At 49.5% G+C, this 13,929-nt stretch overlaps 1 protein-coding gene across 1 annotated transcript in view; it reads right to left on the bottom strand.

The window, feature by feature from the left end:
• Positions 1-472: 472 nt before the first annotated feature.
• The window catches only part of FLRT2 (fibronectin leucine rich transmembrane protein 2), a 102,207-nt gene continuing 88,750 nt past the window's right edge, over positions 473-13,929 (bottom strand). The window contains exon 2 of the mRNA XM_077463728.1: positions 473-3,237. Coding sequence (XP_077319854.1) covers positions 824-2,821 — 1,998 coding nt within the window. The 5' untranslated portion in view covers positions 2,822-3,237 and the 3' untranslated portion in view covers positions 473-823. The remainder of the gene's footprint in view (positions 3,238-13,929) is intronic.

The raw sequence follows: 13,929 nt of genomic DNA, 5'->3' as shown, positions 1-13,929 counted from the left end.
CATCTGTTCTCTGGACCTCCCATTTTCCCCTTTCCCTTGCAGCAGTTCCAGCTTCCCTCCTCTGCTGCTGCGGGCACAAAGGGAGATGTTTCGATTAGAGAGTCCGGGGGCAGGGGCAGATAAATATGTAATTTACTTCCCCTTCCTTTTTCTAAATGAACACAGTGAGCGACCGGTACCAATCACTCACTGTGTCCATTCTTCACTGAAGCCTAGTAAACTGTTTACTATGCTTTAGTTCGTGAATGAGCAGGAAGCCTCCCTCAGAGCATTTTCTATTCATTCGTCTGTGTTGCCGAAGCTGCAAAATAAAGGGATTGATAAATCTATGTCCTCAGTCCCTTTCGGCTTGGAAGAAGGGGCCCGCCAGGTAGGCTGTATGAGGTTCTGTGGTTTCTAACAGCAGCCCTGCTTCCATACGTGAACGATTGTATGACTGAATGCAAAAAAAAAAAAAGACAAAGAAAAAAAGTAACATCCACTTTTGTTATCATGGCAAACTGGTTATTATTGTACAACCCTGTACAATACTTCAGCAATTTTTAAATATTTAAAAAGCAAAGAGTTACAAAACTGTTTGCAATGAACTGGAAATAGAAAAGATAGCACTTTTTTTTTTTTTTTGTTTAAATTCCACTATATAGTACACCGTATAAATTACAGAGTATCCGATGCACAAACGCATCTGCCTAATATCAAATGTAAATTTTTTTTTCTTCGTGTTTTTGTAATCGTATAGAGTCTCTTTAGTCCCGTTTTGTTTCAGCAGAGTCAGTCCTTTGTGTGGCTGCCATGGCCTCGGGTCCCCCCCCCAGAGTCCCTATCACGTGTGACAGTGCTCCAAGTCTGGAACACTGCTATTGTTGCAGTACCTCAAGTTATTGGGGATGTGACAGTCTGTGTAAGTGAGGCCCCCATTCGGGGTGTATATGGGCTGCAGTCTGAAACCTCCTTTAAGGAGCTGGTCATTGTTTAAGGAGACGATCTGGAAGCTGGTCTCCGTCATCTCCAGGATGGAGTTGTCCTTCTTGGTGCCCGCCTCGCAGTAGTCGTCTTTCCGGCGGCCGCGGTTGTATTTCCACTTCTGGGACGTGTAGCGGCCCTTTTTGTGCATGTGCCAGCAGAAGATGCTTAGAAGGACTACAAGTACTATAATGACGGCACCCCCAATTAACCCTGCCAGCAGAAAGGGGGAGCCCAAGCTAGGCGTCGTGGCCTGCTCGTGGCTAGAGGGGCTGTTGCTGCCATTGTTTGGGGAAAAGGCCTTTGTGGTGGCCTCGGCACACACAGTCTCCTCACCCGCCTGGTAGTTGTTAAAAGAATCCAAAGGAACCAAGCAGATCCGATAGGTAGACTTGGGCTCCAGATTCAACAGGTTCCAGTGATGCTTCTCACCATTGACTATTTGTTCATTCACGATCCCTTCCACCAGGCTGTGGCCCATCTTAACCCAAGTCAGCTTGTAGGAGACAACCGTAACAGAGGTCAACCAGCTGAGGTGGATAGCGGTGTCGTTCACAAAGCGAATAGACAGCTGGAGTCGTTCTCGAATGGGTGTGGTTACTTTCTCTATGACTATGATCGTCTGGTCGGGCTCGGTAATGGGAGCAAGCGATGGGGTGGGTGTTGGGACTGCAGGGGTTTCAGTTGGAGTAGGGATAAAAACTGTTGTGGGAGCCGTCGTTGGGGCAGTGGTTGGAGGAGGCTGGGTAACAGGGGGTAAGGCGGGTGTGGTGGTTGGGCAGGACAGCAGGTTTATGTTGAGCTCTCTAACCGCCATACCCCGGAAAAACTCTGGTCCCTGACACATAAATGCACGAACATTGATGGCGGCCGGAAGAGACTTGAGCCACTCGGTAACCCACCTAATGCCGCAATCACAAAGCCAAGGGTTGTTCCGAGCAGTTAACTGTTTTAGGTTCGTTAGGTTATCAAAAACTCCCCTGACCAATCTCTGGAGTCGGTTGTTTGATATATCCAATCTCTCGAGCTTGTGCAGTTTAGCAAAGGCTGACACTGGTATGTGATTAATTTGGTTGTCCTGCAGGTTCAGCTTTACCAAGTAGGTGCCCTGGAGATCATTCGGAGGACTGGTGAGAGAGTTACGTACCATAGAAAACTCCTTCAGCTTGGGTAGATTGCTAAAGGTGCCATCTGCAATACCTTTGTTGGATAGGAGATTGCCATCCAGTATCAAACGTTCCAAGCCGGTCAGGTTTTGGAAGGCTTGGTCTGAAATGGTGGCAATTCGGTTTTCGTCCAGCCTCAACTCTTGCAATACAAAAGGGAGGCCAACCGGCACACTGCTCAAATGGTTCTTTGATAGAAAAAGCAGCTTGAGGCTAACCGCTTCGCGGAAAGCTCCGTCCTCCACCCCTACCGTTGAGATGGAGTTATCGTCTAAGTGCAGCTCTTCCAGTTTTAAAAGCTGTGCTAGTGCCACCCTTGAAATGGTCTGTATGTTGTTTTCTTGGAGGTGAAGCACTCTGACATTCTTGGGAAGGTTCATCGGAAATTCGTCCAATTGGTTGCCGTACAAGTAAACCGTGTGCACCGATTGGACGTTGTGCAGTTCCGCGGGGAATCCAGCATTGTTAATTTGGTTATTGTGGAGGTAGAGCACGGTTACACCCTCCGGAATTCCAAGAGGCACTGAGGTCAAACTCCGCTCGTTACAGTAGACATAGTTCCGGTCACAGCGGCACACCTTTGGACACGCCAATGTTTGGCTCACTTGCATGGAAAGCCCAAGCGAGAACAGAATCCAGGACTTCAAGAAGGACACCCAGTCCTTGGGCCACAAAACTGTCCGAAGGCCCATTTCTGGTTTCCAAAAAATAAAAGGCCCTTGCTAAAATGAGAGGTGCAAAAGCAAACACGAAGTGCAAATCTCAGCATTTAATGTGCTTTTTGTCCGGCCATCTGGCAAGAATAAATCTCATCACAGCCAAAGGTTCCGTAATCCTTTGATGAGCGCACCTCCTGCCATGGATGGCGATACAGTAAGTCTCATTAGCCAGGATTGCACACCGCCCGCAGAAACCCAAGTGCTCATTAATCACTTTTGTAGATTCGGTCTTTGTTTCCACCAGGAAAAGGATAAAGTTCGGGAAACTGAGCAGGCTTTTGGCACAGTGCTTGTTGGGAAGGCGAGCCGTCGTCTTGTCAGAGGAGAGCGCTTTCGGCTTGCGAGAACTCTTTCACCTTTTCTCCTTCAACTTCCAGCTGCGTGACCTGCTGAAGAAAAAGAAAGAACGTGTCAGGAAAACAGAGCCCATAAGAGAGAAACGAATGCATGTCAGTAAATATGAAATGAAATACGTGTCAGGAAACACAGACTCACAGAGCAGAATACTTCACAGAAGGAAAGTGATGGTAAGAAGGGCCCTTCACTCCTAACTAGTGATGGCCGAACGGTTCGCCCGGCGGTCGTTTCGCGGCGAATTTCCGACTTTCGCCGTCCGCGGGTTCGAACGCCTTTTTCCGTCGTTCGCCCCGGCGGACTTACGTGTTTAATGTATACAAGAACTTTAACCTTTCGTGACACGTTTATCATGTGTTACAGGACAACCAATTGAGACATGACAGCTCATGGACACTTGGACATTCCCCCTAACCTATAAATACACCCGATCCGGTGGCCATTTTACATTCTTTCTTCTGTCACTGTAGGGAAAGGATCCTGTGTGGAGTAGGGACAGAGAAAACGCTAGCTATTTGGTACACAAAAGTTCTTTTCAGGACTGGTATAGGTGTTAGGTCAGCAGCCTGAGTTTCTTTTGTCAGTTTAGATAAAGGGACAGAGCGCTGTATGCTGCTATTTTAGGGACAGCTCAGCCAGATTAGTCTTTCTTCATCATCATCATCATCATCATCATTAGCTGTTACTATCAGGTCCACAAAAGAGCTGTTCCAGCTAATCGTTCCAGCCTACTCTTTTTTGCCAATTTGTATAGGGACAGGCAGGAAGCAGTGTGTCAGGCAGTGAGGATAATTTTAAAGACTTGCTGTTACTATTAGTTCCACAAAGGTTCTTTTCAGGACTGGTATCAGTGGTACGGTAATAGGCTTGTACACGTATAATATTCTTTCTTCCAAATATAGAAAGAATATTATACTTGACTGCTGCCCTTCTGCTGCAGTCTGCTAATCATTCACAACTCACTTGTTCCACAAAGCTCTTTATCAGGACTGGTAACTTGGTCTGTCTAGGGTGCTACGGTACATAGGCTTGGGTGCGGTACAGTCTGCTGTTCTGTAAGGACCGCTATCGGTCCACAATACATAGGGTTGCCGTGCACTACTGCTGACCGCTGCCCTATACTGCAGCAGTCCTTCATTGGTATAGGGACTGACGTACAGTCTGCTAATCACTAACACACAACCTGCTTGGTCCACAAAAGTTCTTATAAGGACTGGTAACTTGGTATAGGGTGCTACGGTACATAGGCCTGAGTGCGTTACAGTCTGCTGTTCTGTAAGGACCGCTATCGGTCCACAATACATAGGGTTGCCGTGCACTACTGCTGACCGCTGCCCTATACTGCAGCAGTCCTTCAGCGGTATAGGGACTGACGCACAGTCTGCTAAACACTAACACACAACCTGCTTGGTCCACAAAAGTTTTTATAAGGACTGGTAACTTGGTATAGGGTGCTACGGTACATAGGCCTGAGTGCAGTACAGTCTGCTGTTCTGTAAGGACCGCTATCGGTCCACAATACATAGGGTTGCCGTGCACTACTGCTGACCGCTGCCCTATACTGCAGCAGTCCTTCATTGGTATAGGGACTGACGTACAGTCTGCTAATCACTAACACACAACCTGCTTGGTCCACAAAAGTTCTTATAAGGACTGGTAACTTGGTATAGGGTGCTACGGTACATAGGCCTGAGTGCGTTACAGTCTGCTGTTCTGTAAGGACCGCTATCGGTCCACAATACATAGGGTTGCCGTGCACTACTGCTGACCGCTGCCCTATACTGCAGCAGTCCTTCATTGGTATAGGGACTGACGTACAGTCTGCTAATCACTAACACACAACCTGCTTGTTCCACAAAAGTTCTTATAAGGACTGGTAACTTGGTATAGGGTGCTACGGTACATAGGCTTGAGTGCGGTACAGTCTGCTGTTCTGTAAGGACCGCTATCGGTCCACAATAGATAGGGTTGACGTGCACCACTGCTGACCGCTGCCCTATACTGCAGCAGTCCTTCAGCGGTATAGGGACTGACGTACAGTCTGCTAAACACTAATACACAACCTGCTTGGTCCACAAAAGTTCTTATAAGGACTGGTAACTTGGTATAGGGTGCTACGGTACATAGGCTTGAGTGCGGTACAGTCTGCTGTTCTGTAAGGACCGCTATCGGTCCACAATAGATAGGGTTGACGTGCACCACTGCTGACCGCTGCCCTATACTGCAGCAGTCCTTCAGCGGTATAGGGACTGACGCACAGTCTGCTAAACACTAACACACAACCTGCTTGGTCCACAAAAGTTTTTATAAGGACTGGTAACTTGGTATAGGGTGCTACGGTACATAGGCCTGAGTGCGTTACAGTCTGCTGTTCTGTAAGGACCGCTATCGGTCCACAATACATAGGGTTGCCGTGCACTACTGCTGACCGCTGCCCTATACTGCAGCAGTCCTTCATTGGTATAGGGACTGACGTACAGTCTGCTAATCACTAACACACAACCTGCTTGGTCCACAAAAGTTCTTATAAGGACTGGTAACTTGGTATAGGGTGCTACGGTACATAGGCCTGAGTGCGTTACAGTCTGCTGTTCTGTAAGGACCGCTATCGGTCCACAATACATAGGGTTGCCGTGCACTACTGCTGACCGCTGCCCTATACTGCAGCAGTCCTTCAGCGGTATAGGGACTGACGCACAGTCTGCTAAACACTAACACACAACCTGCTTGGTCCACAAAAGTTCTTATAAGGACTGGTAACTTGGTATAGGGTGCTACGGTACATAGGCCTGAGTGCAGTACAGTCTGCTGTTCTGTAAGGACCGCTATCGGTCCACAATACATAGGGTTGCCGTGCACTACTGCTGACCGCTGCCCTATACTGCAGCAGTCCTTCATTGGTATAGGGACTGACGTACAGTCTGCTAATCACTAACACACAACCTGCTTGTTCCACAAAAGTTCTTATAAGGACTGGTAACTTGGTATAGGGTGCTACGGTACATAGGCTTGAGTGCGGTACAGTCTGCTGTTCTGTAAGGACCGCTATCGGTCCACAATAGATAGGGTTGACGTGCACCACTGCTGACCGCTGCCCTATACTGCAGCAGTCCTTCAGCGGTATAGGGACTGACGTACAGTCTGCTAAACACTAATACACAACCTGCTTGGTCCACAAAAGTTCTTATAAGGACTGGTAACTTGGTATAGGGTGCTACGGTACATAGGCTTGAGTGCGGTACAGTCTGCTGTTCTGTAAGGACCGCTATCGGTCCACAATAGATAGGGTTGACGTGCACCACTGCTGACCGCTGCCCTATACTGCAGCAGTCCTTCAGCGGTATAGGGACTGACGCACAGTCTGCTAAACACTAACACACAACCTGCTTGGTCCACAAAAGTTTTTATAAGGACTGGTAACTTGGTATAGGGTGCTACGGTACATAGGCCTGAGTGCGTTACAGTCTGCTGTTCTGTAAGGACCGCTATCGGTCCACAATACATAGGGTTGCCGTGCACTACTGCTGACCGCTGCCCTATACTGCAGCAGTCCTTCATTGGTATAGGGACTGACGTACAGTCTGCTAATCACTAACACACAACCTGCTTGGTCCACAAAAGTTCTTATAAGGACTGGTAACTTGGTATAGGGTGCTACGGTACATAGGCCTGAGTGCGTTACAGTCTGCTGTTCTGTAAGGACCGCTATCGGTCCACAATACATAGGGTTGCCGTGCACTACTGCTGACCGCTGCCCTATACTGCAGCAGTCCTTCAGCGGTATAGGGACTGACGCACAGTCTGCTAAACACTAACACACAACCTGCTTGGTCCACAAAAGTTCTTATAAGGACTGGTAACTTGGTATAGGGTGCTACGGTACATAGGCTTGAGTGCGGTACAGTCTGCTGTTCTGTAAGGACCGCTATCGGTCCACAATAGATAGGGTTGACGTGCACCACTGCTGACCGCTGCCCTATACTGCAGCAGTCCTTCAGCGGTATAGGGACTGACGTACAGTCTGCTAAACACTAATACACAACCTGCTTGGTCCACAAAAGTTCTTATAAGGACTGGTAACTTGGTATAGGGTGCTACGGTACATAGGCTTGAGTGCGGTACAGTCTGCTGTTCTGTAAGGACCGCTATAGGTCCACAATAGATAGGGTTGACGTGCACCACTGCTGACCGCTCACCTATACTGCAGCAGTCCTTCAGCGGTATAGGGACTAAGAGTTTTGTCACAGGGTCATTTAAAAAATGACATGCAGAGGAAGAGGCAGGCCCTTCCGCAGGGGTGGTAGGGGTAGGGCAGGAGCAACAGGCTTGAGCCAAAGTGGGAAGTTGCAGAAGGTGCGTTCAATTACTTTAAAGGATGCACCAGACTTGGTTGAGTGGCTCGCTCAGCCTTACTCTTCTGCACCCTCCTCATCCTCTCGATCTGCACCCTCTTCTTCACTCTCTGCTATGTGCACCCCCAAAGACACTACCACCAACAACACGACCACCACCACCACCACCACATACCTTCCGCTTGAGTCACTGGAATTATTTTCCGATCCATATCAAGAGGACATTTCTGATGCGCAGCCACTCTTGGTATTGGATCAGGAAGAGGAGGTAGCAACAAGCGCTACTCAGCAGTCTGACGCCAGTACCCAGATCAGCCCAAGGAGGAGGTTGGTCCCCGGTGTTGCTGCCTACTCTACTTATAGCGGTGGGGAAGGTGACGTTGATGATGACGTGTCTAGTGATGTCACGTGGGTGCCCACAAGAGAGGAAGAGGAGGGGAGTTCAGAGGGAGATATGGACCAGCAGATAGGGAGGAGAAGCAGCAATGACTTACATTGCACAGCAGGGACAAAGCAGACTGCAAATGTATCAGGAGCGAGTCATCGACCATGTACGGTCACATCTGGCGCTCCCAGGACACCGGCACATGGCTCCGCAGTGTGGGCTTTTTTTAACGTGTCCGCTGCTGACAATAGCGTTGCCATCTGCAATCTTTGCAGTCAACGCGTTAGTCGCGGTAAGCCCAATACTCACCTAGGGACGACCGCCTTAAGAAGGCACATGAGCAGCCATCACCGAGCCCAGTGGGAGCAACGGAACACACAAAGCCACACTGCAGGCTCTCACCGTCCAGCCTCGTCTTCTACTTCTCCTTCTCCTCTCTCCTCACAATTGTCCTCCACTCCACCTTCCATCACGCCAAGCTCACATTTTTCTGCAAAAAGGCAGGCTTCCGTGGGCCTAATGTTTGAGCGTAAAAAAATGATGACGCCGGATAACCCTCTTGCCCAACGGTTGGCGGCTGGCTTGTCAGAACTCATAGCCCGCCAACTACTGCCATATAAACTGGTGGACTCGGAGGCCTTTCGCAAATTTGTGGCCATTGGAACACCACAATGGAAGGTCCCAGGAAGGAAGTATTTCTCAGAGAAGGGCATCCCAGAGCTATATGGCCATGTTCAGCGGCAAGTGAATGTATCTCTGGCACACAGTGTCGGTGCCAAGATACATCTGACCACAGACACGTGGTCTAGCAAACACGGGCAGGGAAGGTATATCAGTTTTACTGCCCACTGGGTGAACCTTCTGACGGCCGTCAAGCATGTAACCCGTGGCACCCGTGTAGATTTGGTTTTACCGCCACGGATTGCATGCAGGCCTGACTCTTCTTCTCCTCCTCCTACTCCATCCTCCTCCCTCTCCTCCTCAGCTGCCTCCTCCTTTTCCGCTGCTAGCGTCTCTTCCACTGCACCGCCCAAGCTCCCCAGAACCTATTCCACATGCCAGGTGAGACGTTGCCATGCCGTGCTGCGTCTGTTGTGCCTGGAAGCAAAGAGCCACACTGGCCCGGCACTCCTTTCAGCTTTGCGTTCACAGGCAGATGAGTGGCTAACACCGCTCAATTTGACAGTTGGTAAAGTGGTGTGTGACAACGGTGCCAATCTGCTTAGCGCATTGAAACAGGGCAAAATCACGCACGTGCCGTGCATGGCACACGTCTTAAACTTGGTCGTGCAGCGATTCCTTGTCAAATACCCTGGGGTCCAGGACATCTTGCGGCAGGCAAGGAAAATCTCGGCCCATTTCAGAAGATCTTACACGGCCATGGCTCGCCTTGCTGACATTCAGCGGCGACACCATCTGCCGGTCAGACGTCTTATTTGCGATTGCCCGACGCGATGGAACTCAACCTTCTATATGCTTGATAGGCTGCTCCAGCAGAAACGTGCAGTTAACGTCTACCTGTATGAACTCTGCGAAAGAAACGGTTCTGGGGAGCTGGGTTTTTTTTCACCGCGCCAGTGGCTGCTCATGCGCGACACATGCAGACTTCTGCGGCCATTTGAGGAGATCACCAAACTGGTCAGTCGCAGCCATGGCGCCATCAGTGACATGGTACCTTATGCCTTCTTTCTGGAGCGTGCATTGCGTCGTGTCATTGATCAGGCTGTGGAGGAGCAGGAGCGGGAAGATGAGGAAGTCGCAATGCTGGATGAATTCCCAGGGGGGGCTACTCTATCTGAGACAAGTCAACAACAGGAGTCTGATGAGGAGTCAGAGGAGGATGGTGCCGGGGCGGATGAGCAGGAGCAAGAAGAGCATGCTTTAAACCTTTCTGGGATCCCTGTTGTGCGAGGATGGGGAGAGGAGAATGAAGAGGACGACATTATCCTGGATGATGAGCAGGAGCCAGGCCACCACACCGCTTCCACTTTAGTGCAAATGGGGGCCTTCATGCTCCAGTGTTTTAATAGGGACCCCCGTATAAAAAGCATGAGGGTCAAGGACCAGTACTGGGTGGCAACGTACTTAGACCCCCGGTACAAACACAAAATGGCGGAAATGTTACCGCCGTCGCAGAGGGCTGTCAGAATGCAGCACTTCCAGGCCTTGCTTCGAGAAATGCTGCATTCTGCTTTTGCGTGCGCTGGCAGAGGAGCAATTCCCACTCCCAGAGAAGGATTTGCGGGTACCAATCCAACAGCGCCTGCAAGAAGAGGCCGGTTTGAAGATGTGTTGGTGACTTCGGATATGAGGTCATTCTTTCAGCCGACCCATCGACAGGTGTCATCCGGATCCAGCATCAGGGAACGCCTAGACCGTCAGGTGTCCGACTACATTGGGTTAACGGCCGATGTGGACGCTCTGAGGAGTGATGAACCCCTAGACTACTGGGTGGGCAGGCTTGACCTCTGGCCAGAGCTTGCCCAATTTGCAATCGAACTGTTGGCTTGCCCCTCATCCAGTGTCCTGTCCGAAAGGACGTTCAGCGCAGCAGGGGGGATTGTGACCGATAAGCGTACTCGCCTAGCTCACCACAGTGTTAACTACCTCACATTTCTAAAAATGAATGAGGCATGGATCTCGGAGGAATTCAACACATGTGATCAGTAGACCATGTATATGTCTATAAACAATTTTTGGAATCAAGCACACAGACCTTCTTAATTCATTTGGCTCACTTCCCTGACCCAAAAAAGCACACCGTACTATATGCCCCTACCCTCCTCTTTGAAGAGGTTGAGCGGTGTCATATTTCTACTGGGGCTGCTTATTATGAGGGGTTCCCACCATCCCTGTGCTGTGCTGACTTCCTCCTGGGTGTTCTTATTATGAGGGGCTCCCACCATCCCTGTGCTGTGCTGACTTCCTCCTGGGGGTTCTTATTATGAGGGGATCACACCATCCCTGTGCTGTGCTGACTTCCTCCTGGGGCTGCTTACGGTGCTGCTGTCAGCGCTGTATGTCACGGAGCTGCTGTCAGCGCTGTATGTCACGGAGCTGCTGTCAGCGCTGTATGTCACAGAGCTGCTGTCAGCGCTGTATGTCACGGAGCTGCTGTCAGCGCTGTATGTCACGGAGCTGCTGTCAGCGCTGTATGTCACGGAGCTGCTGTCAGCGCTGTATGTCACGGAGCTGCTGTCAGCGCTGTATGTCACGGAGCTGCTGTCAGCGCTGTATGTCACGGAGCTGCTGTCAGCGCTGTATGTCACGGTGCTGCTGTCAGCGCTGTATGTCACGGAGCTGCTGTCAGCGCTGTATGTCACGGAGCTGCTGTCAGTGCTGTATGTCACGGAGCTGCTGTCAGCGCTGTATGTCACGGAGCTGCTGTCAGCGCTGTATGTCACGGAGCTGCTGTCAGCGCTGTATGTCACGGTGCTGCTGTCAGCGCTGTATGTCACGGAGCTGCTGTCAGCGCTGTATGTCACGGAGCTGCTGTCAGCGCTGTATGTCACGGAGCTGCTGTCAGCGCTGTATGTCACGGAGCTGCTGTCAGCGCTGTATGTCACGGAGCTGCTGTCAGCGCTGTATGTCACGGTGCTGATGTCAGTGCTCTGTATTACGGTGCTGCTGTCAGTGCTCTGTATCTCCTGCACCCTCTTGTTTGCCTACCCTGGTCCCTGACCTTCCCTCTCCTCCATTGCCTTCATTAGCTCCATAGTCCTGAATTGTCAGAACAATTTCCCAAATAAAAAAAAAATGCTTGTAGTTATCGATCCCAAATTCACCTCATACATGTATTATGCTATTGTCCAGGTGGTGGGACTACGTGCTACCCCCTAATAATTACCCCGTGGCCGCAAATTCGACCTAAAGGTTTGCGAAATTCGCCTCCCATTGAAGTCAATGGAGCCCGCGGCGAACGGTCGTTTTCGCGAACGTTTGTGTCCGTTCGCGTTTCGCGTTCGCGAAACGTCCCGTCGGAAGTTCGTCCATCACTACTCCTAACTACCTTCTGAAGGTTCTACTTGACTAGGAACTAAACTGCGTCACATACTCTGAAATCACCCCCAACACCCGTAACGTGTAATTTCTACATTTTATGGATTTTCTTACATTTTTCTGTATTATTATATCTCTGACATATACAACGGTGCTGTACACAGAGCCATTTACATTAGTCTCTGTACCAGAGGAGCTTACACTCTAATGTCCCACCACCACACACGATTACTGGTATTAATATATATTATAATACATTTATATAACTCCAACATATACCACAGTGCTGCACAGAGAACACTGAGCCAGTCAAATCAGTCTCTGCACCAGAAGAGCTTACACTCCAATGTCCCACCACAGTCACACATTTTTAGTATCATACATACGGTGTATATAGCTCTGACATATTCTGTAGTGCTGTATAAAATGGGGGGTTGGGGGGTGGAGGAACGAGGGAAGGCAAAATCTAAGCACATTAAATTTGAGTTGTAAACAGTTGCCGGCGCTGCCTGGTGGGGACTCTGGGGAACTGCAGGCACTGCGGGGTTGATGTCAGATACGTTAAAGCCATGTGTAACAAACAAACCCATCTCGTCTAAGCAATGTCCAGCAAGCCATGCGGAAAGGCGGCAGATCACACCGCGCTTCTCCGAGCCCCGCGCCTCCACACTCTTTCGCTGACAGGGACGCGTTCAGCCGATCCCATGCCGATAAATAATTCACCTTTTCTTCCTTCCAATCCGCAGAACACCAGCAGGGGAGATGCCTAACCTATATTTCCAGCGCCACGCTAAACACAGTCTTCAATCCGCAAAAAAAAAAAAAAAAAAAACACTCGCCGGCCAAACCAGACATTTATAGCTCATTGAAGGCTTATAAGCTCGGCCGTATTTTTTTATGATGTTTTTATCCTCTTAGTCATCTTAAATCTTTTTACACTTTTTAAAAAGGGGAGCCGTGTGGTCAAACCTGCCATTTTCTGTCATGGAGGAGTGAAGGAAGCGGCGGGAGGCTCCCGTGTTTATTTGTGAAACGCGTCATTACCGGAAAAGCAGCCCGCAGTCAGAGGAAGGTTAAGTCCCAATGGTAGGATGAAGCCAGTTAAGTGGTGAAAGAGCCAAAAAGGTGAAATCTCCCACAAAAAAATAAAAAATCTATATATTCAACGAGAGTGTTAGGCTTTATTTAAACGTGTGGTTGGAGGAGGTAGAAAAAAAATGAGTGGTTAAGCCACTACCACCCCCCCCCCCCCAAATAGGCAGCAGATGGGGTTGTGTACATGCCGCATTTGCGATGCTTCACACTTGCAGCAAAGTTTACTCAACATGTAGCATGCCCAACAAGCCCGCCGAGCGATACATACTCAAGCAAATGGGGAAGCACCACTAATGCAGTTGCAGGTTTTTAGTGCTGTCTGAGATTTAACCTCTATAAGTGTTCTGATGACCATTGTCACAAAGAAAGGATGTCATGAGAAATCCAAAGTTTTAGCGTTGTCACCAAAACAGGAAATGAGGAAAAAATCACCCAATGGGGATAGCTGTGCTGGTGACAACCATGGGGGGGGGGGGGTCCTTTACATCAGAGAGAAAATAATTCACACTGTGCTACTGCATAGATGGCAACTGTCCCGGATTTGCTGGGACAGTCCCACATCACTTAGCCCTGATGCTGCTACGTCCCGGACCTTGTCCTGGGATCACAGTGTCAGCCTTATTTGAGTTACTGAACATGCACAGTAACTTATTAAGACATTTATTAAACATAAATAGGATGAGCAGTCCACACATAAGAGATGCCATTTCATAACAAGAGATGCCATTTGGGTGGGCCATACTGGCAAGTGGGTGGGAGTGTGTGGGCACGTCCGGTGACTGGTTACAGTTAGGACAGCTCTGGTGACTCTGTCTGGTTTTAAGTCACAGAAACTCGTTCTAGAGCAGTGGCCTCCAAACTTTGGCCTGAGAACCAGATGTGGCCCTTTGCTTGCC

This window comes from Lithobates pipiens, unplaced genomic scaffold, assembly GCF_037356315.1.
Source record: "Lithobates pipiens isolate NorthernLeopardFrog02 unplaced genomic scaffold, aLitPip1_a1.2 Scaffold_30, whole genome shotgun sequence".
In the NCBI taxonomy this organism is placed as follows: Eukaryota; Metazoa; Chordata; class Amphibia; order Anura; family Ranidae; genus Lithobates; species Lithobates pipiens.
This window is presented reverse-complemented; position numbering and strand designations above follow the sequence as displayed.